General features: G+C 39.0%; 1 protein-coding gene across 2 annotated transcripts in view; it reads left to right on the forward strand.

Moving 5' to 3' along the window:
- tle2b (TLE family member 2, transcriptional corepressor b) overlaps nucleotides 1–22,996 on the forward strand; it is a 73,016-nt gene that overhangs the window by 1,865 nt on the left and 48,155 nt on the right. For both annotated transcript variants that reach the window (XM_079808566.1, XM_079808565.1), the window contains exons 2-3: nucleotides 8,134–8,231; nucleotides 10,214–10,277. In XM_079808566.1, coding sequence (XP_079664692.1) covers nucleotides 8,134–8,231; nucleotides 10,214–10,277 — 162 coding nt within the window. The remainder of the gene's footprint in view (nucleotides 1–8,133; nucleotides 8,232–10,213; nucleotides 10,278–22,996) is intronic.

Consider the following 22,996-nt stretch of genomic DNA (forward strand, 5'->3'; position numbering starts at 1 on the left):
TTAAAAGGTGTGAGAAAGGTCTGTGTGTGTAACCATGCATAAACATTGCCTTTTGTGCTCACACCTTTTCTTGTTCTCTTACTTTTGAGAAATCAAATCCACGTTTGTGAGAATTCGGTTTTCAGAAAACACAGAAACACATGCTTTTTTTATTAGCGGTTTTAGTTAAGCCATAGCCTGGATGCCAGCCGAACTTTTGAGGTCGGGAAGTTCGGTCTGTACTTGATCCGTTGTGGAGCAACCAGAGCTGTTCGGACCAATCAAATTGTCAGGGCGGGCTTTACACGATGATGGACAGATGATCAATAGTAACGTAATCATCCACGTCACCAAAGAGCGCTTGGGTTGAATTCGTACTAATCCTAAACGGAGAACTTGTTCGTATATGCATTCACCTTTACTATTTCTCTCAAAAATGATGATCGTGTTGGTAAGTACTCGGTGTATCCTTAAATTCTTTTTACAACACCGGCAAAGATCGTTTACACTCATCTTCCTCTTCTACTTCTTCCAGCGTGCGTGCAGTTGAGTTAACAACTATGCGTTTCTCAACATAAGTCACTTACTCCGTTGCTCTGATTGGTTGTAGGTCTGTAGAATCTGAGTAGGACAACGTCAGGCTAGTTAAGCCAAGCATCACTGTTACTTACTTTAAAAAATGGGGGTCTTTTACTGGCATCTGTGGCTCCGTGAAGAACCTTTAAAGGGTTGGTTCACCCAAAAATGAAAATGATCCCATAATTTACTCACCCTCAAGCCATCCTAGGTGAATATGACTTTCGTCTTTCAGCCGAATACAATCAGAGTTATATTAAAAAAATATCCTGGCTCTTCCAAACTTTATAATGGCAGTGAATTTTTTGAAGCCAAAAAAGCACATTAATTGATCATCAAAGTAATCCATACGGCTCTAGTGGATTAATAAAGGCATTTTGAAGCAAAGTGATGCGTTTTTGTAAGAAAAATACCCATATGTATAACTGTTCACTAAAATATTCTTTGGGGAACCCAAAATGTCTCTTCAATGGCTTTGCTGCGAAAACTCCCCTTTGGAACCTTTGTTTCTAAGAGTGTACTCATTTCTACTTGGACCAGAAATCAACCAACCAAAACACCCTAGAAACATGCTAAAACCTCCTTAGGTTAGAACTCACTAGCATCCACATAGCAATGCCCTGGTAACCACTGCTTAGCACACTTCAGTCAATGTTTCACCAGTCAGAGGTAGGTCCATCAGTAGTTTTGTTTAACCGTTCAAAACCATCCAGTGCAAATCAGATGGAGGCTATCAGTGTGAAATGAGTGTGTTTGCATGTGTCAGAGTCTGCACATACCTGCCTGTGGAAAGGGTTTAGTCTGATTTGCAAGGCAAAACTGCATCGGGAAGACTGGTAATTGGTTCCACTGGATTTTTGTGGTTAGTGTTATCTGAAGCAGGGGGATTGGAAGGTGGAATGAGAGAAGGGTTACAGTGCTCCGTGCTTCTGAGCCAAAAACAATAACAATAAAAAAGCCGGGCAGGGAAAGCTAATAATCCGCTGCAGCCACACCTTCAGTTTCCGACTGTTAGAGAACACAACTTTACAGAACGCATGTTTTTAAGGCTGAATATTAATCATCTAGAGGCAATGCTGGTATTCAATCAACGTTTGAGGGCGAGAAGTCCATAGATGTCATGTGTGAGGTGTAAGAAACATGAACTCTCCCTGCAGGAGGTCTGGATATGTTTGACACAACAAGAACCTGATACAAATAAGAGGCTGTAATATGAGTGCTAGCGCACGTAGCACATGATGCGTGTTTACGCTCTCGCTAACAGTACCTGTGTTTGCAATGTGTGGATTTATGGGTTTTTCTAGGCAGGTGCTTGTGTGTGTTGTGTCAGGATGAGAACATTTATATGGATACTGAGTTCATGAGCAAAATGGTGTAGATGGCATAAAGAGAAGATTCTGTTCAATATAGCTACATTTTACACATCAAAATATGTGTCACATTGAATGTTGCTTTCTATGTGGACAGGCAAATACTTGAATGCTGGAAATTTGTTTCATGTACTCAGGTAGTTTTCATTACTACCTAATTTTTAGATTATTATTAGGGTTGAAAATTCATGAATGATTCCTTTTCCTTTACGAGATATTTCTGAGGTAAAATTATTTGGAGAAAAGTTCTTAATTTGTTTACTGCCCTCAGCACATACTTCTTTTTTCACATACTGTTTTAGCCTACTATATACGCGGGAAGTATGCGATTTCGGATGCAGCCAAAGTTTTTGATTAATTTAAAAGAACTGCCTCATAAGATTCATTGTTCAAGAATCAGACTATAACATATGCTGGGGAGTCACAAAAAAAATCTTGGCTAGCATTTATTTGGGGATCACTACATTGCTCACTCTGCATGTTTTTAATTAATTACAAAGAATCGGCTCAAATTCAGATTAATTTGTTCAGAAATAAGATTAGATTTACTAATAAGAGTCATTTGTTCGGAAATCGGGCTAAGCTGGTTGCACTGAATGTTTTTGATTCACTAAAAACAATCAGTTTTCTAAGAGTAATTAGTTCAGTATTCAGTCTTTCAATGTTTTTGATTCACTAAAAATGCATGAATTTGCATTGAAAATGTGAATTTGCACCATATTCGTACATGTTTTATAGTGTGTTATTGCGTGTATGTGTGTGTGTTTTAGAGTGAATGCCATCTCTCTGTTGCACTGAAGTGGTGGCCAAGTGAAAAATGTGGCCAAATTCCATGGCCACAAAATTTGCATATGCTCCTTTAATAAGCTGATAGTTTGAGCTGGTTTGCTCATTTTTACTCACAGCTGTATTGATTTAATAAATGTTTTTATTCTGGCCACATTTGGATGAAAAACTTGGTTTCAGGTTTCATATCTTCACACTCTTTTATTGTCAAATATAAGGACTTCTTTCTTTCTGTCTTTCTTTTCAACTCAATCCATTGCCGATTTACTCTGTAAAGTATAAAAGCTGTTTTCTCTGCCTGCCAATCCACAGTTCCTAATCCAGTATTGGACAGCGATGGCTTTTGCTCTGCCTCACAAAGCGAGCAACTCCAGAGCCGCATTGTCAGTAAGTCACCAAGATAGTCCCGAGAAGCCACCTGACGTCCAGCATTCAATGGGGTTTAAGATCAGGTGAAAGCTTCAGATATGATGAGCAAAAGTGGATGGACTTTCTCTCAGGTCGTTTAATTAGCCAGTTCGAGGTGTACCTGCTGAACTCAAGCACCTCGAAATGACTGTATCCTGGGAATTCTAGCAGATTTGTGGAGACAAGGTCTTGCAGGACTGGGCAGGAAAGAAAGACGGGTTTTTAGAGTGCGAGATCACACACACGCACTCGCACATTCACCCAGATCCCCCCGAGATCACACTGACACTTCTCTTCCTCCCACTCTCTGGTGATCCTCATCTATTCGTGCGCCTTTTCGCACTAAATATTTCACCAGCGGATGATTATTTCATGGATGTCTCTATCCCAGCCTGTCTGCGAGGATGCGAGCTGAAAACAGCTCCGTATACGTCTCGAAAGCTGTCGCCGTTCCTCTTTTGACATCTCTCCTCCTTCAAGCCGATTTAAGACACTGTGTCCAAAATAGCAACTCCAGCAGTGATATATGAGATGATCTGAGTGGGTGATTGGGAGAGATTTCATTTCCCACCATTGTTATGGGATCTGCTCGTCTCTCTCTCCCCCTTTGACCTCCCTCAGAAGATAATCTCCAGTAATTCTAGGCTAGCCTGCTGCAGCTCGTCTAAATTGTGATTGACTAGCTGCTGTCCCACATGGCTTGCTGTCTGCTTCGTCCCCCTCCGTCCAGATTAACTGGATCAGTTTTGGATTTCAGGATTCCCCCTCCTTCTGTCTGACACACACTGTTGTGTCTAAACAGACGCTCTTACCAAGGATTCTTCTGTTTTTTTATATGTAAGTTTTGAATGTATGTTTGCACTGTATGTTGTGAATCCCTCCATTTAAATACAGTCCAAACTAATCTATTTTTATCATAACTAAAAGCAAAGAAAGATACTTTACTTTTTAGTTATTTGCAGTGCAAATTACTGTTGCTCATAAAATACTTAGCATTATTATTGTTTTGATGTAAATCATTTTGCGGCATTTGTGCTACAGACATGAAAAACATCTCATTTTGCAGGTTGTTGAAAAGGTTGAAGGTCTGCTGTTATTTTTCAAGCACTCACCTGAACTTGCAACTTTGGCGGATGATAAAACAGGCAAAAAAAATCTCATACGAGAGTCCCATATGAATATCCACAATATTATAAAGACTTAATAGGACAGGTTTTTTTCCCCCGTCTTGGGCCAGGAAGCAACACCCTAAAAACTGCATAGTACCCTGGCAACCACCTATCACCATCCCAGCAGATGCATAAGCAGTGCTCTAGCAACCACCCACAACATCTAAACAACTGTATAGCAACACTCTGGTAATCACTGACATCCTAGTAACCTCATGTCAACTACAGCAAATGTGCATCAACTTCCCAGCAACCAGATGCCACCACCTTTGCATCTGCATTACAACGCTCTGGCCACCATCCACAACACCCTCGCAATGGCATAGCAACACCCTGGCAATCATTCACAACACCTGAGCAACACCCTAGCAGTCAATGACCAGGCTACCACTCACAACATGGCAACGACCTAGGAAGATCCTAGTAACTGCATAACAATTCCCTGGCTACTGCATAGCAACGCTCTAGCAACCACCCACAACATCTGAGCAACCACATTGCAACACCCTAGCAACTGCAGTCATTGACCAGTCTACCACTCACAACATGGCAACAGCCTAGGAAGATCATGGTAACTGCATAACAATTCCCTGGCAACTGCATAGCACCACACTGGCAGCTGCATAGAAATGCTTTAGCAACCACCCACAATATCTGAGCGACACCCTAGCAACTGCTTTCAATGCCCAGGCTACCACTCACAATATGGCAACTGCCTAAGAAGATCCTAGTAACTGTATAACAATTCCCTGGCAACTGCATAGCACCACACTATCAACTGCATAGCAACACCCTGGCAACCACCCATAACATCCTAGCAACCGCTTAACAAGATCCTAGCAACTGCATAGCAACAGCCTGGCAACCGTGGAGTCCCCAATGTCGCTTCAACCCGCAGACTAAAAAATAATCCTTGGCAACAGTGTAAAAGCAGCCCAATTTCATGGAAAACCCGTGGACTTGCACAACACCCTAGCAAGTGCTAAGCAACCATTCACAACACTGTAGCATTGTGGAAGCTGGTTCTGCACAGAAACTACACATTTCCTTCAGAAAATTTACAAATATTTTTCGAGAAATTATTCAATTGTCTTAGTGATTTATATGAGATGTTTCCTCTAAACATTATAGAAATATTTAATTCCTGGTGATATATTCTTGTTGTTGTATAATACTGTGAGTTCCAGACCTGTGTGGTGTTCAGGATAGTTACTGTACACACACACACACACGTGTTTGAATGAATGAGGGTCAGTAGGGATATGATGACGCCCCCCCCCCCCCCCCCCCCTATCCACACACAAACACCGTGGGGTGTGTACTGAACTCATCCAGTCAGCTGTTCGCCTGCAGCTTAATTACTCGAAAGCTCACCGAGTGTCTGACCTCCACCGTTAGCCTAATTGAAATTTAATTGAATTTCGCTTGTCTAGACTAATTAAGCTCCTACTGAAACCGCCAATCTTCAACCGCTCACCGGACAGGGAAATTCAGAGAGAGAACTGGAAGCCCGGAGGAGTCCAGGACAAAGGCGGCCATTTTAGGAAGCAGCTGACAGAATGGCAAACGTGTTTAAAAATAGCAAAGGAAAGAACTCAGGTCTTAATGAGGAGGAGAAGCAGGATCAGATCAAAGCATGTAGGTCTTGCTCATAGATGGGCCCACATGAAATGTTTTCAGATTTGGGGGGAAATGTGTGGATGTGGATGTGGAATTCAGAGTACAACGCACTTATTTTAGTAATCTCAGCAATTCATCCTTTGCAGGGAGTTTGATTGGCAGGTGATCTAACCAAGCATAATGCCGAATCCACAATTTTGTTTCAACAAACCTGACAGGAGAGTTAATAGATTAAAAAATAGTGTGTATTGATGTCTTTCGGTCTTGGCGGTTGAAAAACATACCTTCCGATGTTCATTCGTGTTTATTTAGGAAGAGATTATCGTTCATGTGCTGCTTGAACTGAGGTGCTACAGCGATCTGTCACGACACATTAAAAAGCCACAACACGCTATTTATTGTTTAAATTTCTTAAATGACAAAATTTTAAAGCTGAGACTTTGCTTCATACCAAAAGTAACCGGCTCTGTCTTGCCTGTCGGAGCGTTGCTCTGCAATGTATTTTTCTCTGCTTGGGAACATGATGTGTAGTTTTGTGTAGCCAGACCTTCAGACTGACAGCAGAAGGTCTGGACTCTATCGCAGCTTTCATTGGTCAAGGACCGCCCAAGAGGACATTTGACTGACATGTAACGCAACCAATCAGTTTGTTTTGTTCCGCGTCATGTTTAGGGGCATGAAAATGTAAAGTCGATTTCCCTGCAATAACAGAACGGCATGCATCTTTAAATTTTTAATTAAAGACAGTGTAAGTTTACTGCAACAATGGAAACGTGAACTTCACATTTTGAAAATCCAACGTTTAGTTGATCCTAGTAAGCGCTCATTGTCACAGTTGTAAACACGACGGCGTTCTTCTTCTACGAGGGAGTTTGGCGTCACAGCATTTGTTTCCAAGCAGACCATTAAAGAACGCAACACACACGTCTCGCGGACGTCCTGTAGAATTCAACCAATCAGATGACGACTTTGAAACTCCTGAAGTGTTTCCAGATAAGTGAGCCATATGCATCAGACGTTCAGCCAACGGTCTGTGGGTGTGACGTCTGAAAATAAGGGGGCGGGTCTCTGCGACGGGTCAGTTGATTCATTAGTTTTTCATTACTAAAAATAACTGCTCGGAAGAATCTTTCAGGAATCAAACTAATCTAAACTCTTTATATGTTCTTGATGGAATTTTTGTAGTGTGAGTGAAAATCGGACGTATACTACATCCACCATATTGTCATGTGATTTACTGCATCAGAACTCCTCTCCAGTGGCCTCATGGGATAGTTAAGAGTCCATCAGATGCACACTTCACTGGAAGTAGTAAATCATCCGGGTACTTTGCTGTTTTATGAATGCTGCTAATTCAGATATACTACTTGTGCTGTTTTCGACTTCTATATAGTAGGTCAGTAGACATTTCAAATGCAGCTGCCTGCACTCTTTTTTTCGTTCTCTTAAACTATTGAACTCTTAAAAGAGTCACTAGTTCGGGTTGAGTGGTTTGTTTTTGGTTTATTAAAAAGAACCGGCTCATATTTTCAGTCACTCAAACTTCCAAATATACTGGTTGCACTTTGTTTTTTTTATTAATTAAAAAGAACCAGCCCAGAAGAGTAATTCTTTCTGGAATTAGACTGAATTTTGATTCACTATGAAGAAGTGACGCGTAAGATTCATTGTTAAACAAACAGACTACACTGGTTCATGATCTGATTCATGTAGTTCATTCAGATTCATTTTAATGAACTGTCTGCATTACCATTTATAGTTTTTGCATTAGTAAGAAATGCATTTCTTTTGTTGTTGTTGTCATTATTAATGAAGTAGAAATCAACGTGCTGGGTATTTTTATGGATGGAGAAATTTAATTCTGCATATCTGACAGTACAATTTCCATATAGTACTCATAGCTGCTTATCTCAGATTAATGATTTGTTCTTGAGATTAGGAAGCACATTTGTGGGCACCAAGAGTTTGTGTTAAATCTTGTGAGAGCTTTGCAGAATGAGGGTTACCACGACCCAATAGAAATGCTGCTGCTATCAAATTTTCTCTCCTCCCTCACTAAAAATGCATGTAGTGTTAGTAGTGAGGCCAAGGTCAAAATGGGAGGTGGGAGCACATTTTCAGTTGTATTTCAATGAGTCACTTTTGGTAAATTAATTTACCCAGTCCAATCTTGAAGCAAAGAGTGATGGCTGTTTACTGATTAATCTCTTTCTCTCTCTCCTTAGGTACCTCTGCAGCCTGGACAGTCATTTAAGTTCACAGTGCTGGAGACTCTGGACCGCATTAAAGAGGAGTTCCAGTTCCTTCAGGCTCAGTACCACAGGTGAGATTGCATGAGCTGATTTATCTCTTCCACAGGCTACTAACTGTATTGTTCACAGCAGTATGACATCAACATTTTCATGTTGGGGAGTAACTGACTAAAAGTGGTGATCCTACTAACCACATTTTCACTGTGGCTTTTCAAATAACAAACTTATTTTCCCAAGAAGTAGTGGTTTTATATTACATTGTTACATCTGAGCAAACTGACACAATATTTAAAACAGTGAGTAGCATTACAGAAGTCTGATTCATTTAAATTAATTTAATTAATTTGTGATTCCATAAGTGAATCCATTTGTTCTGATTCCTTTAAATGAATTAGTTTGTTGTGATTGATTTAAAGGGATAGTTCACCCAAAAACGAAAATTTGATGTCTATCTTCTTACCCCCAGCGCATCTAAGATATAGGCGACTTTTTTTCTTCAGTAGAATGAAGATTTTTAACTCCAACCATTGCAGTCTGTCAGTCGAATAAAGCATTTGAATGGTAACAAAATCTATTAGAGTAAAAAAAACATGCACAGACAAATCCAAATTAAACCCTGCGGCTCGTGACGACACATTGATGTCTTAAGACACGAAACGATCGGTTTGTGTGAGAAAACGAACAGTATTTCTTTACCTCTAATACACCACTAACAGCCTTCAAACTACGGCAGATCTTCTACAGACGTAAATGGCAGATCACAGGAAGTGATCGCGCGCTCAAGGCTGTTGCACATGTGGTGTATTAGAGGTAAATAAATTAGCGTTTCGTGTCTTAAGACATCAATGTGTCGTCACAAGTAATTTGGATTTGTCTGTGCATGTTTTTTTTTACTCTCATAGATTTTGTTACCATTTAAATGCTTTATACGACTGACAGACTGCAACGGTTGGAGTTAAAAATCTTCATTTGTGTTCTACTGAAGAAACAAAGTCATCTATCTTGGATGCCCTGGGGGTAAGCAGATAAACATCACATTTTCATTTTGGGGTGAACTATCCCTTTAAGTGAATTGATTCATTCTTGTTCTTTTAATTGAATCAGGTTTTTTTTTCTTCAGATTATTTTAAGTCAAGTGGTTTGTTCTGATTCATTTAAGTGAATTGGATTATTCTGATTGTATGTACATCAAAGTACAGTGAGAGAGTTGGATCATTCTGATTCATTTAAGTGAGTTGGATCATTCTGATTCATTTAAGTGAATCAGATTGTTTTGATTCATGTAAATGAACTGATCAAGTGTAGCGTTAGTTCTGGCTCAGTCAAGCTCTAACTCTCAGCTGATCCACGTCCACCTATAGGAATACAACGCTTATCACAGCATCCATAAGCTCCTCAGCAGCTTTATTGTGTTGTTCAGGAGCTAACTACCCTCCTCCATCCCCAGCTCCTCCTCTCGTCCAGTCAGGATTTCACCTTCTAATTTCTCGAATTATGTTGTAAATTATAATATTGAATATTAGAAATATCTGCAACAAATATGTGTTGGTTTTGTTCCTTTTTCCCACTGCTCTCCCTGCTCTTATCTATGCTAGGCTGCTTGGATGGGCAGGAGCTCTTGCCCAGAACAGAACCATACCGCCAATCCAAACTGTATGTTGCTAATTGTCAATCATCTTTGACGGTAGTGGTCCTGACAGAATTTGTTCTGATTAATTTAAGTGAACCAGATTGTTTTGATTCATATAAGTGAATTGGATTATTTTGATTCATTTAAATGAATTGGTTTGTTCTGATTCATTTAAGTGAGTTGGATCATTCTGATTCATTTAAGTGAATCCGATTGTTTTGATTCCTGTAAGTAAATTGGTTTGTTCTGATTAATTTAAATGGATTATTCTGATTAAGTGAACTGTCTGCATTGTGTCAGCATGTGAACGGCTCTTTCAGGGAAGTCAGCATGATGTCAGACTTAGCAGTAAATTAACATCGAAACACCGATCATATTTTTGTACCGTCTTTTTCATTCATATTTTTCCTCTGTGTTTTTCAGTCTCAAGCTGGAGTGTGAGAAATTGGCCAGCGAGAAGACAGAGATGCAGCGACACTATATCATGGTGAGCTTGTTCAACCCTCATATCGTCAGATCTGCCGTACGCTCCAGTAAATTCAGCATAAAAGCCTGTCTGTATTTAAAAAGAGAGATTGCGTTTGATTTCATGTTAGGGGGTGTTTGGTTAACCTGAGGACATGACGATAGGGGTTGGGGAGATGAAAAAGTGAGAGGGAGAAGAAGGGTGATATGAGAGAGCTAGAAAGAGAGGAGGATGGAATGAAGAGAGAAAAAAGAAAAAGAGAGAAACAAAGATCGCAAGCACAGACATGTAAATAATGAGAGGGAACAGCAATTCAGTGTTTGCAGAAAGCAGATAACCCAGAAGGTTATATTTAGCCCGCTAGACCTGCCATGTAGTCTAAGACTTGTTCCAACAGCCTTCCCTTATATTTTTATGCATTTGTAGTTTACCACATTTTTCTCTCTGTGCTCTTTGATGACTAAACAGAGGACTGCGTGTTCTTCTTGTCTCTCTTTAGTGAATGATTTATATGTTGATGGGCATGAAATAGTTTTCAGAGCTCATTTGCGATGGTGCGTTGGCCTCCTGGCTAACAAAAGCAACAGAGACAGTGAATTGGATGATATTCAAACGTTAAAAACCTTGTTCGGTGCCATGGTGCAGTGGTTGGCGCACACACATATTTTGAGTAATGCTGAAGGTCTTATTATCTCTTTCTCCATTATCTATCCAACAAAGCAAAACTCCCCAAAAATTATTAAAAAAATATATATTTTCGATTTGAGGCCTTGGTCTTAAAGGGGTTGTGACATGGATTTTTAAATATGCTTTAAGATTTTAATATGTTCCTTTATATATATAAACCGATCAGGCATAATATTATCATCACCTTCCTAATATTGTGTTGGTCCCCCTTTTGCTGCCAAAACAGCCCTGACCCTTTGAGACATGGACTCCACTAGACCCCTGAAGGTGTGCTGTGGTATCTGGCTCTAAGATGTTAGCAGCAGATCCTTTAAAAAAAGAGCCACAGCCACCAGGGAATGCCGTTTCCATGAAAATATGTACATGGTCTGCAACAATGCTTAGGTTGGTGGTTTGTGTCAAAGTAACATCCACATGGATGGGAGGACCCATGGTTTTCCAGCAGAAGTATCCCAAAGCAACCTACTGAATATAAGAAAACATAATTCATCAGACTAGCTCACCTTCTTCCATTGCTCAGTGGTCCAGTTCTGATGCTCACACACTGTTGGCGCTTTCGGCGGTGGAAAGGGGTCAGCATGACCACCCTGAATGGTCTGCAGCTATGCAGCCCCATATGCAACAAACTGTGATGCACTGTGTATTCGGGCACCTTTCTATCAGAACCAGCATTAACTTCTTGAGCAATTTGAGCTACAGTAGCTCGTCTGTTTGATCGGACGACACGGGCCAGCCTTCGCTCCCCATGTGCATCAATGAGCTTTGGCCGCCCATGACCCTGTCGCCGGTTCACCACTATTCCTTCCTTGGACCCCTTAGATACTGACCACTGCAGACTGGGAACACCCCACAAGAACTGCAGTTTTGGATATGCTCTGACCAGTCGTTTAGCCATCACAAGTGCTGTCAAAATTTGAGTGTTCAGTTTAACATGTTAAAAATATTTAACGCAATTAACGCAGCATCCGTTTTTTCTGTTATCCTTGGGTTAGCTTTACAGTATGATCACACTCTTACTCATGCAAATGCTTTTAAACCATTAAAGCGCAACAAGACAAAAGAGAACACGTTGTCTGTGAATGTCCTGACACACACAACGCACAGAAATACGCGCACCAGTTTTGTGCGCACAGTATCGTGTTCTCTTTTGTGCCTGAACAAACAATAACACAAAATTATGCCAAAATGCAAAATGTTTTGTTGAGTATTCTCAAAAGAGCAGTCTTAAATGAGTTAAATAACGTCTTAAATGAAATATTTTGTTCCTACATTAATTTGGAGAGTAACTGTGAAATTATTACAATATGATTATATTAAAATCTCCAATGTTTTTATTCAAGATGAATTGCGATTAATTACAGAAATTGTTTTTGAATCATCAGTTCTTTTAATGCACTTGACAGCACATATATATATATATATATATATATATATATATATATATATATATATATATATATATATATATATATATATATATATATATATATATATATATATTAGGGATGCACGATATATCGGCAACATATCGTTATCGGCCGATAAATGTTTATTTTTGATGTTATCGTTATCGGTCCAATAAGAAAATTTGACCGATATAGTCAAGCCGATAGATAATGTATTATTTCCTTCAGCTGAGACGGACGCGCTGTCCACCATGATGGGTTTGAATTGCTCTAAATATGTTTGGAATCACTTCGAAAAGGAAAATACAGTTATGTGCAACATGTGCAGCGCAAGTCTTCTATAATCTATATAAAATGATAATGAGAATAGAATAGGCTGTAAAAGAGCGGTGTGTTTCAGCGCGTTTGTTGAGGGAAGAGCGCGCCCACGGAGTTACACCTTCATGACGAGCACAGTCAAGTTCGCTTGTGCATTCACAGCCTTTTGTGCCATTGTAAGTTGTAATATTATATTTATTATTATTCTGTGTATGTAATATCATATAGGATGCGTTTGGTTGAGTAAATAAACGATGCAGTAAAGCACTTCCTTGTACCGGTCTTTAGCTTCAGCGCGCGCCCACGGAGTTACACCTTCATGACGAGCACAGTCAAGTTTGCTTGTGCATTCACAGCCTTTTGTGCCATTGTAAGTTGTAATATTATATTTATTATTTTGTGTATATAATCCCATATAGGATGCGTTTGGTTGAGTTAATTAACGATGCAGTAAAGCACTTCATTGTACCGGCGCGCGCATTTCAAACAGAAATGCACAGCATTAATAACTACTGGGACTGTCCTATACATAACACTGCAATGAGAATATTTCTGTTATAAAACGTAGTGAATTCTCTGGGTTTAATTGTTTTTCAGCGCGCTGTTGTGGGAAGCGTCAACAACGCATTCTGACCAGCACAGTCAAGTTCGCTTGTGCATTCGCGTCATTTTAAGCATATGTAAGTCGTAATATTACGTTTTTGTAGTATAAACATCTGATTAAAGTCATATAGGATGTGTTTCGTTAAGTCAATAACCCGCAGCGCTTCACTGTACCGGTGATCATCTTAAGTTTCAGCACGCTCTCAAACAGGGGAAGAGCATCCACAGGAGTTATAACCCTTCACCTATGCGTGATTTTGTGCTAATATAAGTTGTAATATTATATTTATTTTGTATAAATATCTGATTGTACTCATATATGATGCGTTTAGTTGTTAATTAAACTTCTAAGCGCTTCAGTTTATGGTTGTTCGTTCATTCTCTCCAGCTTCAGCGCGCTCTCAAACAGCAACATTATTCCTAATAGACTAGACTAATATTACAGATGTTTACTATTACTGTAATATTAAACTTTTTTTTTTTTTCAAAAACACAGAAGCATTATTTTTTATAATTAGCACTTTTATTGTTCTCGTATCATTTCCATCAACAATATGGTTTGATTAAAACCATTTCTTTATCGTCTGTGCGGAGGTTATTTCATGCACTTGCATTCTGATTCTTTATTATGCAGCCTAAGTAATGCTGTTCAATTACTTGTTTGCATTATTTAGGTATATTATTTTTATTTTTTAGACAATATAATTTTTGGTAACATTTTACAAATAAGGTCTCATTTTATTAATGCATTAACTATCATTAACAAACAGAGAGCAATAACCTTTGTTTCTTTTAGTAATAAAATGTTTGTGTTTTGTAACAGTCCATTCACAGTTCATACCTAATGTTAAAAGACACAACTTTGGGTCTGAATATGTTGAGATTAACATGAACTAAAATTAATAAATCCTGTTGAAGTATTGTTCATTCATTGTTGGTTAACTTATACTAACCAAAATTAAACCTTATTGTAAAGTGTTAAAAAAAAATATTTGGCCATAGGAGTGTAAAATTAATTTGAAAAGGTAAGGAATCTCACACTGGTTCAAATAGGCTACTGTAGTGTATAGGTTTGATTTATGTTGAAGTGTTTGGGACATGGCTTTTAATGGTGAGCCTTTTGTTTTTGTAATCAGGCTCTCAGAGTTTATTAAAATTTGTATTAAGATTTATCGGCCAATATATCGGTTATCGGCTTTCAAATATTAAGAATTATCGGTTATCGGTATCGGCCAAAATGTTCATATCGGTGCATCCCTAATATATATATATATATATATATATATATATATATATATATATATATATATACACACACTCACCTAAAGGATTATTAGGAACACCATACTAATACTGTGTTTGACCCCCTTTCGCCTTCAGAACTGCCTTAATTCTACGTGGCATTGATTCAACAAGGTGCTGAAAGCATTCTTTAGAAATGTTGGCCCATATTGATAGGATAGCATCTTTCAGTTGATGGAGATTTGTGGGATGCACATCCAGGGCACGAAGCTCCCGTTCCACCACATCCCAAAGATGCTCTATTGGGTTGAGATCTGGTGACTGTGGGGGCCATTTTAGTACAGTGAACTCATTGTCATGTTCAAGAATCCAATTTGAAATGATTCGAGCTTTGTGACATGGTGCATTATCCTGCTGGAAGTAGCCATCAGAGGACGGGTACATGGTGGTCATAAAGGGATGGACATGGTCAGAAACAATGCTCAGGTAGGCCGTGGCATTTAAACGATGCCCAATTGGCACTAAGGGGCCTAAAGTGTGCCAAGAAAACATCCCCCACACCATTACACCACCACCACCACCAGCCTGCACAGTGGTAACAAGGCTTGATGGATCCATGTTCTCATTCTGTTTACGCCAAATTCTGACTCTACCATCTGAATGTCTCAACAGAAATCGAGACTCATCAGACCAGGCAACATTTTTCCAGTCTTCAACTGTCCAATTTTGGTGAGCTCGTGCAAATTGTGGCCTCTTTTTCCTATTTGTAGGGGAGATGAATGGTACCCGGTGGGGTCTTCTGCTGTTGTAGCCCATCCGCCTCAAGGTTGTGCGTGTTGTGGCTTCACAAATGCTTTGCTGCATACCTCGGTTGTAACGAGTGGTTATTTCAGTCAAAGTTGCTCTTCTATCAGCTTGAATCAGTCGGCCCATTCTCCTCTGACCTCTAGCATCAACAAGGCCACAGGACTGCCGCATACTGGATGTTTTTCCCTTTTCACACCATTCTTTGTAAACCCTAGAAATGGTTGTGTGTGAAAATCCCAGTAACTGAGCAGATTGTGAAATACTCAGACCGTCCCGTCTGGCACCAACAACCATGCCACGCTCAAAATTGCTTAAATCACCTTTCTTTCCCATTCTGACATTCAGTTTGGAGTTCAGGAGATTGTCTTGACCAGGACCACACCCCTAAATGCATTGAAGCAACTGCCATGTGATTGGTTGATTAGATGATTGCATTAATGAGAAATTGAACAGGTGTTCCTAATAATCCTTTAGATGAGTGTGTGTGTGTGTGTATATATATATATATTCTGGCTTTTGTCTTAATATATTGAGCTATGATACTCATGTGGAGGACATCCACATGACAATAGGCTTCAGGAAGTCAGTGTCAGATTGTGGATTGCAGTATTTGTGTGTGTTTGCTGATGCGCCATCATGATCTAGCCTTTAATGAGCATCCGTCTACATGGTCACTCTGTGACCGTTATGTGTAATCCAGACCCTGGGGCGGCCGAGGATAGAAAGATGGAGCGAACGAGGGGGCTAATGCGCTGCTTTTGCAGTAACACCCCCGCCTCAACTCATCTGTCTGATGCTCTCTGCTCGCCTCTGAACATTACTGTCACAGATTGCCCTCGCGCCAGAAAGAGAGAACATAAGGACAGATCAGTGGCAAAGATGAACGAGGAGAGTAAAAGAGTGAGTGAGAGAGAGAGCGGTGATTGAAACACAGCAGTAAAAAATAAGAAAGAGGAGGGGAAGATAAAGGCCGAAAGAGAAGATGAAGAGGAGAAGAACTGACAGAGTGAGAGAGACAGTATAAAGACTCAGCGGGAGACAGTAAGACGAAGAGAAGATGAGGGCAGAGAAAGAAAAACAGAAGAAAGATATGAAGAGAAGAAGAGAGAAGGGGAAAACCAGGAAGGCAGAAAAGATAAGACCCATTTGAAAACGATTACTCCTTAGTAAGCTAAACATTTGAGTGCAGTCATGTGTGTGAAAATAAGAGAGAGGGAAATAAAGAGTGCAGAGGATTTAAACAAACAAACAAAAATAATACTAATGGATTGCTCCGGTTTTAAGAGATTTTGTTACTTGTTTGATGCCCTGTGATGGAAAATAACTGATATTTCCAAACCAAACAATTCGAATTGTAACGCAAACAGCAGTAGCAGTGCAATACATTGATTTACTTTCAGTTTCACTTTTAACTATCATTTATGGCTACGGTGCACAATTTCTGCTCTATAATAGAAAGCCAATTGCAAAAGTAATTTTCAAAGCAATTTTCAACATTTTTTTTGTTTCACTTTGAACTTTAAACATTCTCGTCTAGCCACACAAGCTTGATTTTCAATGTCGTGAGTTTGGGTCGGGACTTCTGTTTCCAGATTTCACCTTTATTTTAATCTTAATTTCCGTCATGGTAGGTCAAACAACCTCTAGAGGAACGTTTTATTCTCTTTTATAGCTCACAAAACCTTTACTGTTGCCATTTTTGATGTATCAATCAACTTGTAAGCAATTGCTGACATGTAATAAGAGTATAGAGCTATAACATTAGTGCGCATTGCATAGCTCAGATAATTTTGATGAGAAATGTTTAAGTTCATGTTGAGATCTTGGCACCATTTGAGACCTTTTATGTCTAATTTTACTTTGGTATCTTTGGCAGATCTGAGCACATTGTTGAGATTAGGGGGTTTGCCATATACCTGTATGATGATAACCATACAGTTTTGCTCAAAAGGTTACACAACCCCTTGCAGAATCTGTGAAAATGTCAATCATTTTAACAAAATAAGAGTGATCATACAAAATGCATGTTCATTTTTTATTTAGTACTGTCCTGAATAAGATATTATCTTATTATCTTATTATTACATATAGTCCAGAAGACAAAAAAATAGCTGAATTTATAACAATGACCCTGTTCAAAAGTTTATGTACCATTGATTCTCAATACTGTGTGTCATTACCTGGATGATCCATAACTGTTTTTTTTGTTTTGTTTTGTTATGGTTATTCTTGAGTCCCTTGTTTGTCCTGAGCACTTAAACTGCCCAATGTTCTTCAGAAAAATCCTTCAGGTCCTGCAAATACTTAAGTTTTCCAGCGACTTTTGCATATTTGAACCCTTTCCAGCAGTGACTGTATGGTTCAAACAAAAAGGTTCAAACATGCACTGATGCCCCAGAAGGAAACACGATGCAATAAGAGCCGGGGGGTGAAAACTTTTTGAATTTGAAGATCAAGGTAAATTGTATTTAATTTGTCTTCCGGGAAACATGTAAGTATCTTCTGTTGCTTCTGAAGGACAGTACTAAATGAAAAAATAATTCAGTGAATTATCAGTGAATGTTTGAGTCCCTCGACTTTCCTCAGTGTGAAAAGATGTGTCTCAAAATTATACAGTCACTGCTGTAAAGGGTTGAAATATGCAAAAGATGCTGGAAAACTGAAGAATTTGCAGGACCTGGAGGATTTTTCTGAAGAACATTGGGCAGTTTAACTGCTCAGGACATCACAACAAAACAAAAAAATCAACGGTGGATCAACTTCACACAGTATTAAGAATCAAGGGTACATACATCTTTGAATGGGGTAATTGTTATAAATTCAGCAATTTTTTGTCTTGTGGACTATATGTAAACATCTTTTATGTAAAATATCTTATTCAGGACAGTACTAAATAAAAAAATAACATACATTTTGTATGATCCCTCTTATTTTGTTAAAATTATTCACATTTTCACTGATTCTGCAAGGGGTGGGTAAACTTTTGAGCAAGACTGTATATATTTAAAAACGAATTATCGCTATCATGTTAATACTACACATACAATAACATCCTAAATAAGCAAGTGGCAGTAACTCTGCGCTTTCATTAAAAGATTAGTTCACTTTGAAATAAACTTTTACTGATCATTTACTCACCCCCATGTCATCCAAGATGTCCATGTCTTTCTTTCTAAAGTCGAAAAAAAATTAAAACAAATTTGATGAAAACATTCTAGGATTGTTCTCCATATAATGGACTTCAATGGGCTCCAAACGGTTCAAGGTCCAAATGACAGTTTCAGTACAGCTTCAAAGGGCTTTAAGCAATACCATACAGTGAATAAGGCTCTTATCTAGCGAAACGATCAGTTTCTGCGAGAAACCGAGCAGTATTTATGCTATGGCTTTCCTGTAGCTCAAACAGTAGAGCGTGGCGCTAGTAACGCCAAGGTCATGGGTTCGATTCCCAGGGAAAGCAAGAACTGACAAAATGTAAAATGTGTACTTTGAATGCAATGTAAGTCGCTTTGGATAAAAGCGTCTGCCAAATGCATAAATGTAAAATGTAAAATGTAAATGTATTATTTTACCTCTTATCAGACGAACGTGATCATCTCTGAGCTCCGCCATAACTTCCGCTAAGTGAGGTCAAAATACGAGCCTGGTCATGGATGTACCTAGATGCCTCATTAGCGCTTGCACGGATCAGTAGAATGAGGCATTTACGATCGTTATATCTATAACCAGGCTCGTATTTTGACCTCAGTTAGCGGAAGTTATGGCGGAGCTCAGAGATGATCACGTTCGTCTGATAAGAAGTAAAATAATAGCATAAATACTACTCGGTTTCTCGCAGAAACTGATCGTTTTGTTAGATAAGACCCTTATTCATCGTCTGGTATCGTTTAAAGCTGCACTGAAACTGTCATTTGGACCTTGAATCGTTTGGAGCCCATTGAAGTCCATTATATGGAGAAAAATCCTGGAATGTTTTCATCAAAAAAACGTTTCGACTGCAGAAAGAAAGACATGGACATCTTGGATGACATGGGGGTGAGTAAATTATCAGCAAAAGTTTATCTAAAAGTGAACTAATCCTTTAAGGGTTTCTCAATACCAAGTACGGACTTGCATCCTTGGTAGTTAGGACTTGCCAAGTTCGATTCAGGAGTACGAACTCCCAAGGACGAAAGTCCGGTAATTTTACAAATGGAACTACGGCTTACTTGATAACGTCACTCAGCTTGCTCTGGCTACTCCTGGAACAAATAATAGATTTATGAGACCAAAGATTGCTCGTTAGATATTCACAAGACAAATCGTAGCTTATATTTAACCATTATAGAGACCTCAGAGCCAGCAGCAAATGTTAGAAGGACTAGCTGAGGTAAGGCTGCTCTCTGCAAGGTACTTGAGCACTGAGCGTCTATATACTGTTCTACAAATTTTTGTGAAAGAATGGGTCGCTCTCAGGAGCTCAGTGAATTCAAGCGTGGTACCGTGATAGGTTGCATCTGTGCAATAAGTTAATTTGGGAAATTTCCTCTCTACTAAATATTCCATGGTCAACTGTTAGTGGTATTATAACAAAGTGGAAGCAATTGGGAACAACAGCAACTCAGCCACAAAGTGGTAGGCCACAGTAAAATCACAGAGCGGGGTCAGCGCATGCTGAGGCGCACAGTGCATAGAAGTCACCAACTTTCTGCAGAGTCAATAGCTACAGACCTCCAAACTTTGTGTGGCCTTCAGATTAGCTCAAGAACAGTGTGTAGAGAGCTTCATGGAATGGGTTTCCATGGCCGAGCAGCTGCATCCTAGTCTTACATCACCAAGTGCAATGCAAAGCGTCGGATGCAGTGGTGTAAAGCACACACTGGAGTGATGAATCACGCTTCTCTGTCTGGCAATCCAATGGTCAGGTCTGGGTTTGGCAGTTGCCAGGAGAACAGTACTTGTCTGACTGCATTGTGCCAAGTGTAATGTTTGGTGGAGGGGGGATTATGTTGTGGGGTTGTTTTTCAGGGGTTGGGCTTGGCCCATTGGAACTCTTAATGCTTCAGCATGCCAAGACATTTTGGACAATTTCTTGCTTCCAACTTTGTGGGAACCGTTTGGGGATGGCCCCTTCCTGCATAAAGCAAGGTCCATAAAGACATCGATGAGCGAGTTTGGTGTGGAGGAACTTGACTGGCCTGCATAGAGTCCTGACCTCAATAGATAGAACACCTTTGGGATGAATTAGAGCAGAGACCAAACCAGACCTCAAGCATCAGTGCCTGACCTCACAAATGCGCTTCTAGAAGAGTGGTCAAAATTCCCATAAACAGAAACACACTCCTAAAACTTGTGGAAAGCCTTCCCAGAAGAGTTGAAGCTGTTATAGCTGCAAAGGGTGGGCCCAAAATTAAACCCTATGAATTTAGAATGGGATGTCATTAAAGTTCATGTGCATGTAAAGGCAGGCACCCCAAAACTTTTGGCAATATAGTGTATATATGAGCAAATGGGAGATTGTATTATAGTGTTGCTGTACACATTAATATTTGTTTGCATTTCAGTTAATAGTGTTGCTTTTTAGAAATTTGCCATACTCCTCATACTTATCTAATTGTTCAAGGTTTTATTCAATTTAAAATTCAATTGAATCAACTGGCATTCTGCAATTTGCTTCATCTATAATTGCACTGATATAAATTGGCAGTCTATGAATCACGGCTCTGGTTTTGTGAGGCTGATAACGCACTCACAATTTTCCCCCGTCTGTCAGGAAACTTGCCAGGTAACTCGTAATTCAGTCTCGGATTCAAGAACGGCCGCCAACAGCACTGTCACTTACGGTTGTGGCTTTCATATAATGTCACTTTATTGTCTGGGGAAAAAAGGAAGTATAATGAAATAATTTATGATACAGCTTTTTCTGTGGCTGATTTAAATAATGGCTTGGCTTTAAGAAGACGATGAATGTCTTAATACTCAACTTATCATGGTTCTGTCATCATTTACTCACCCTCATGTCGCTCCTATCCTGTATGACTTTCTCTCTTCCGTAAAACACAGAAGAAGATATTTTACAAAATGTTTTTGTCATTACAATAAAAGTCAATGGGGTCCAATCAATGTTGTTTTGGACCCCATTGAAATTCATTGTATAGACAAAACATTTTTAAACATTTCTTTATTTGTGTTCTTCTAAGAAAGAAAGTCATACAGGTTTGGAGTGACATGAGGGTGAGTAAATGATGAGTGACAGAATTTTCTGAAAGTATTCCTTTAAGGTTATAGTCTAAAAATCTGCCATTGACCTTCACAGGTGGACTGCTCAGCATTTACAGCATTCACCCCATGTCATATTTACTGTAGTTACTGTCCTCAGACTCGGAATTATGTATTTCTATGGCAATACTATTAATGCCAAATTGAATGTGTATTTTTATTCATCTTTTTATTAGTAATTTATAGGAATTATTCAAATATAAACTAGGCAAACTTAGGCAAAATAACTGCTTAACTATACTGTTAAAAAATATTGCTGTTTTAACTTAAAAAAGTAAGTAACCTGGTTGCCTTAAAAGTTTGAGTTCATTTAAATAAAACATTTTAGTTAACCCTCTCGAGTCGGCGGTCGCGCCGGCGCGATCGGCTCTCTTTTTTTCTTATCAGTGCCAAAGAGACTCAAATAACTGTCGTTTTTATCATTCAGGCAAGTGTTATATATCATTATAATCTGTTAAGTTTCATTTTTTTTTTAGTACAGTCACAATAAAAACAAATTGTTGTGCTTTTTGCAAAATAAAGAAATCAAACATGATGCGCGATCTGCAGCCTCTCCCTCAAAGACGTTCATTCAGATAGTCTTCAGAAAATGACCTCTAGCTTAGTGAACACTTGTCTCACAAACATGAGACATATGTCTAAAGAAACGCTGAAATGTCAGATTTTAAACACTGTAAACCAAATCAAAAACAAATATTCTGTGTTTATGTAATCCGTTTGAAAGCAGAGAGATGTTAGTCGTTCTTGAGCGGCTCATTATACTCTATCGCCCACGAAGCGTGCGTTCTATTGAGATTCAAATACTGAGGCTCCGGAGGCGACGCCCACACACACATCAACTCAAACAAACACATCAAGTACTTCATTCTTACTTCAACCACATCGTTTTGAGATGCGTTTAATAATCCTGGAATAATTCTCCATGAAAAGCTGTTCATTTCTGACAGCAACTGATTCCACCGCTGTGTGTAAGTAGGCTAAGTTTACTCTGTTAGCATCTGTGAATATTAATACAATGAAGCAGATTGGTTTAATCAACAGAAACTCAAACTATTTTTTATTATCGGAACCACATAAATCATCTAAGTTCATTTGACAAAAGAAAAAAGGGTACGATGACAAAAAAGAAAATAATGATGTTTGGAGTTGGAACTCGTCGAAAATTCTGAGTTTATATGAGGATGTGAATACCTTTTACTAGCTGGAATCTTGTAATTACGGAAATTTTGACGTGACGTGAATGCACTAAAAATCTAACTGACAGCGATGATTGGTATTCTTCCTGCATTCATTTACACACTGAAAGCCTAAGGGCAGGTTGTGATATACACAATGGCATTTATGATTTAAAATCAGTCAAGACTAGAAATGCATCTTCATATTTACAGGTAAAGCTTCATATTACGGGTAGATTAAACA

The sequence above is a fragment of the Gobio gobio genome, assembly GCF_949357685.1.
Source record: "Gobio gobio genome assembly, chromosome: 24".
In the NCBI taxonomy this organism is placed as follows: Eukaryota; Metazoa; Chordata; class Actinopteri; order Cypriniformes; family Gobionidae; genus Gobio; species Gobio gobio.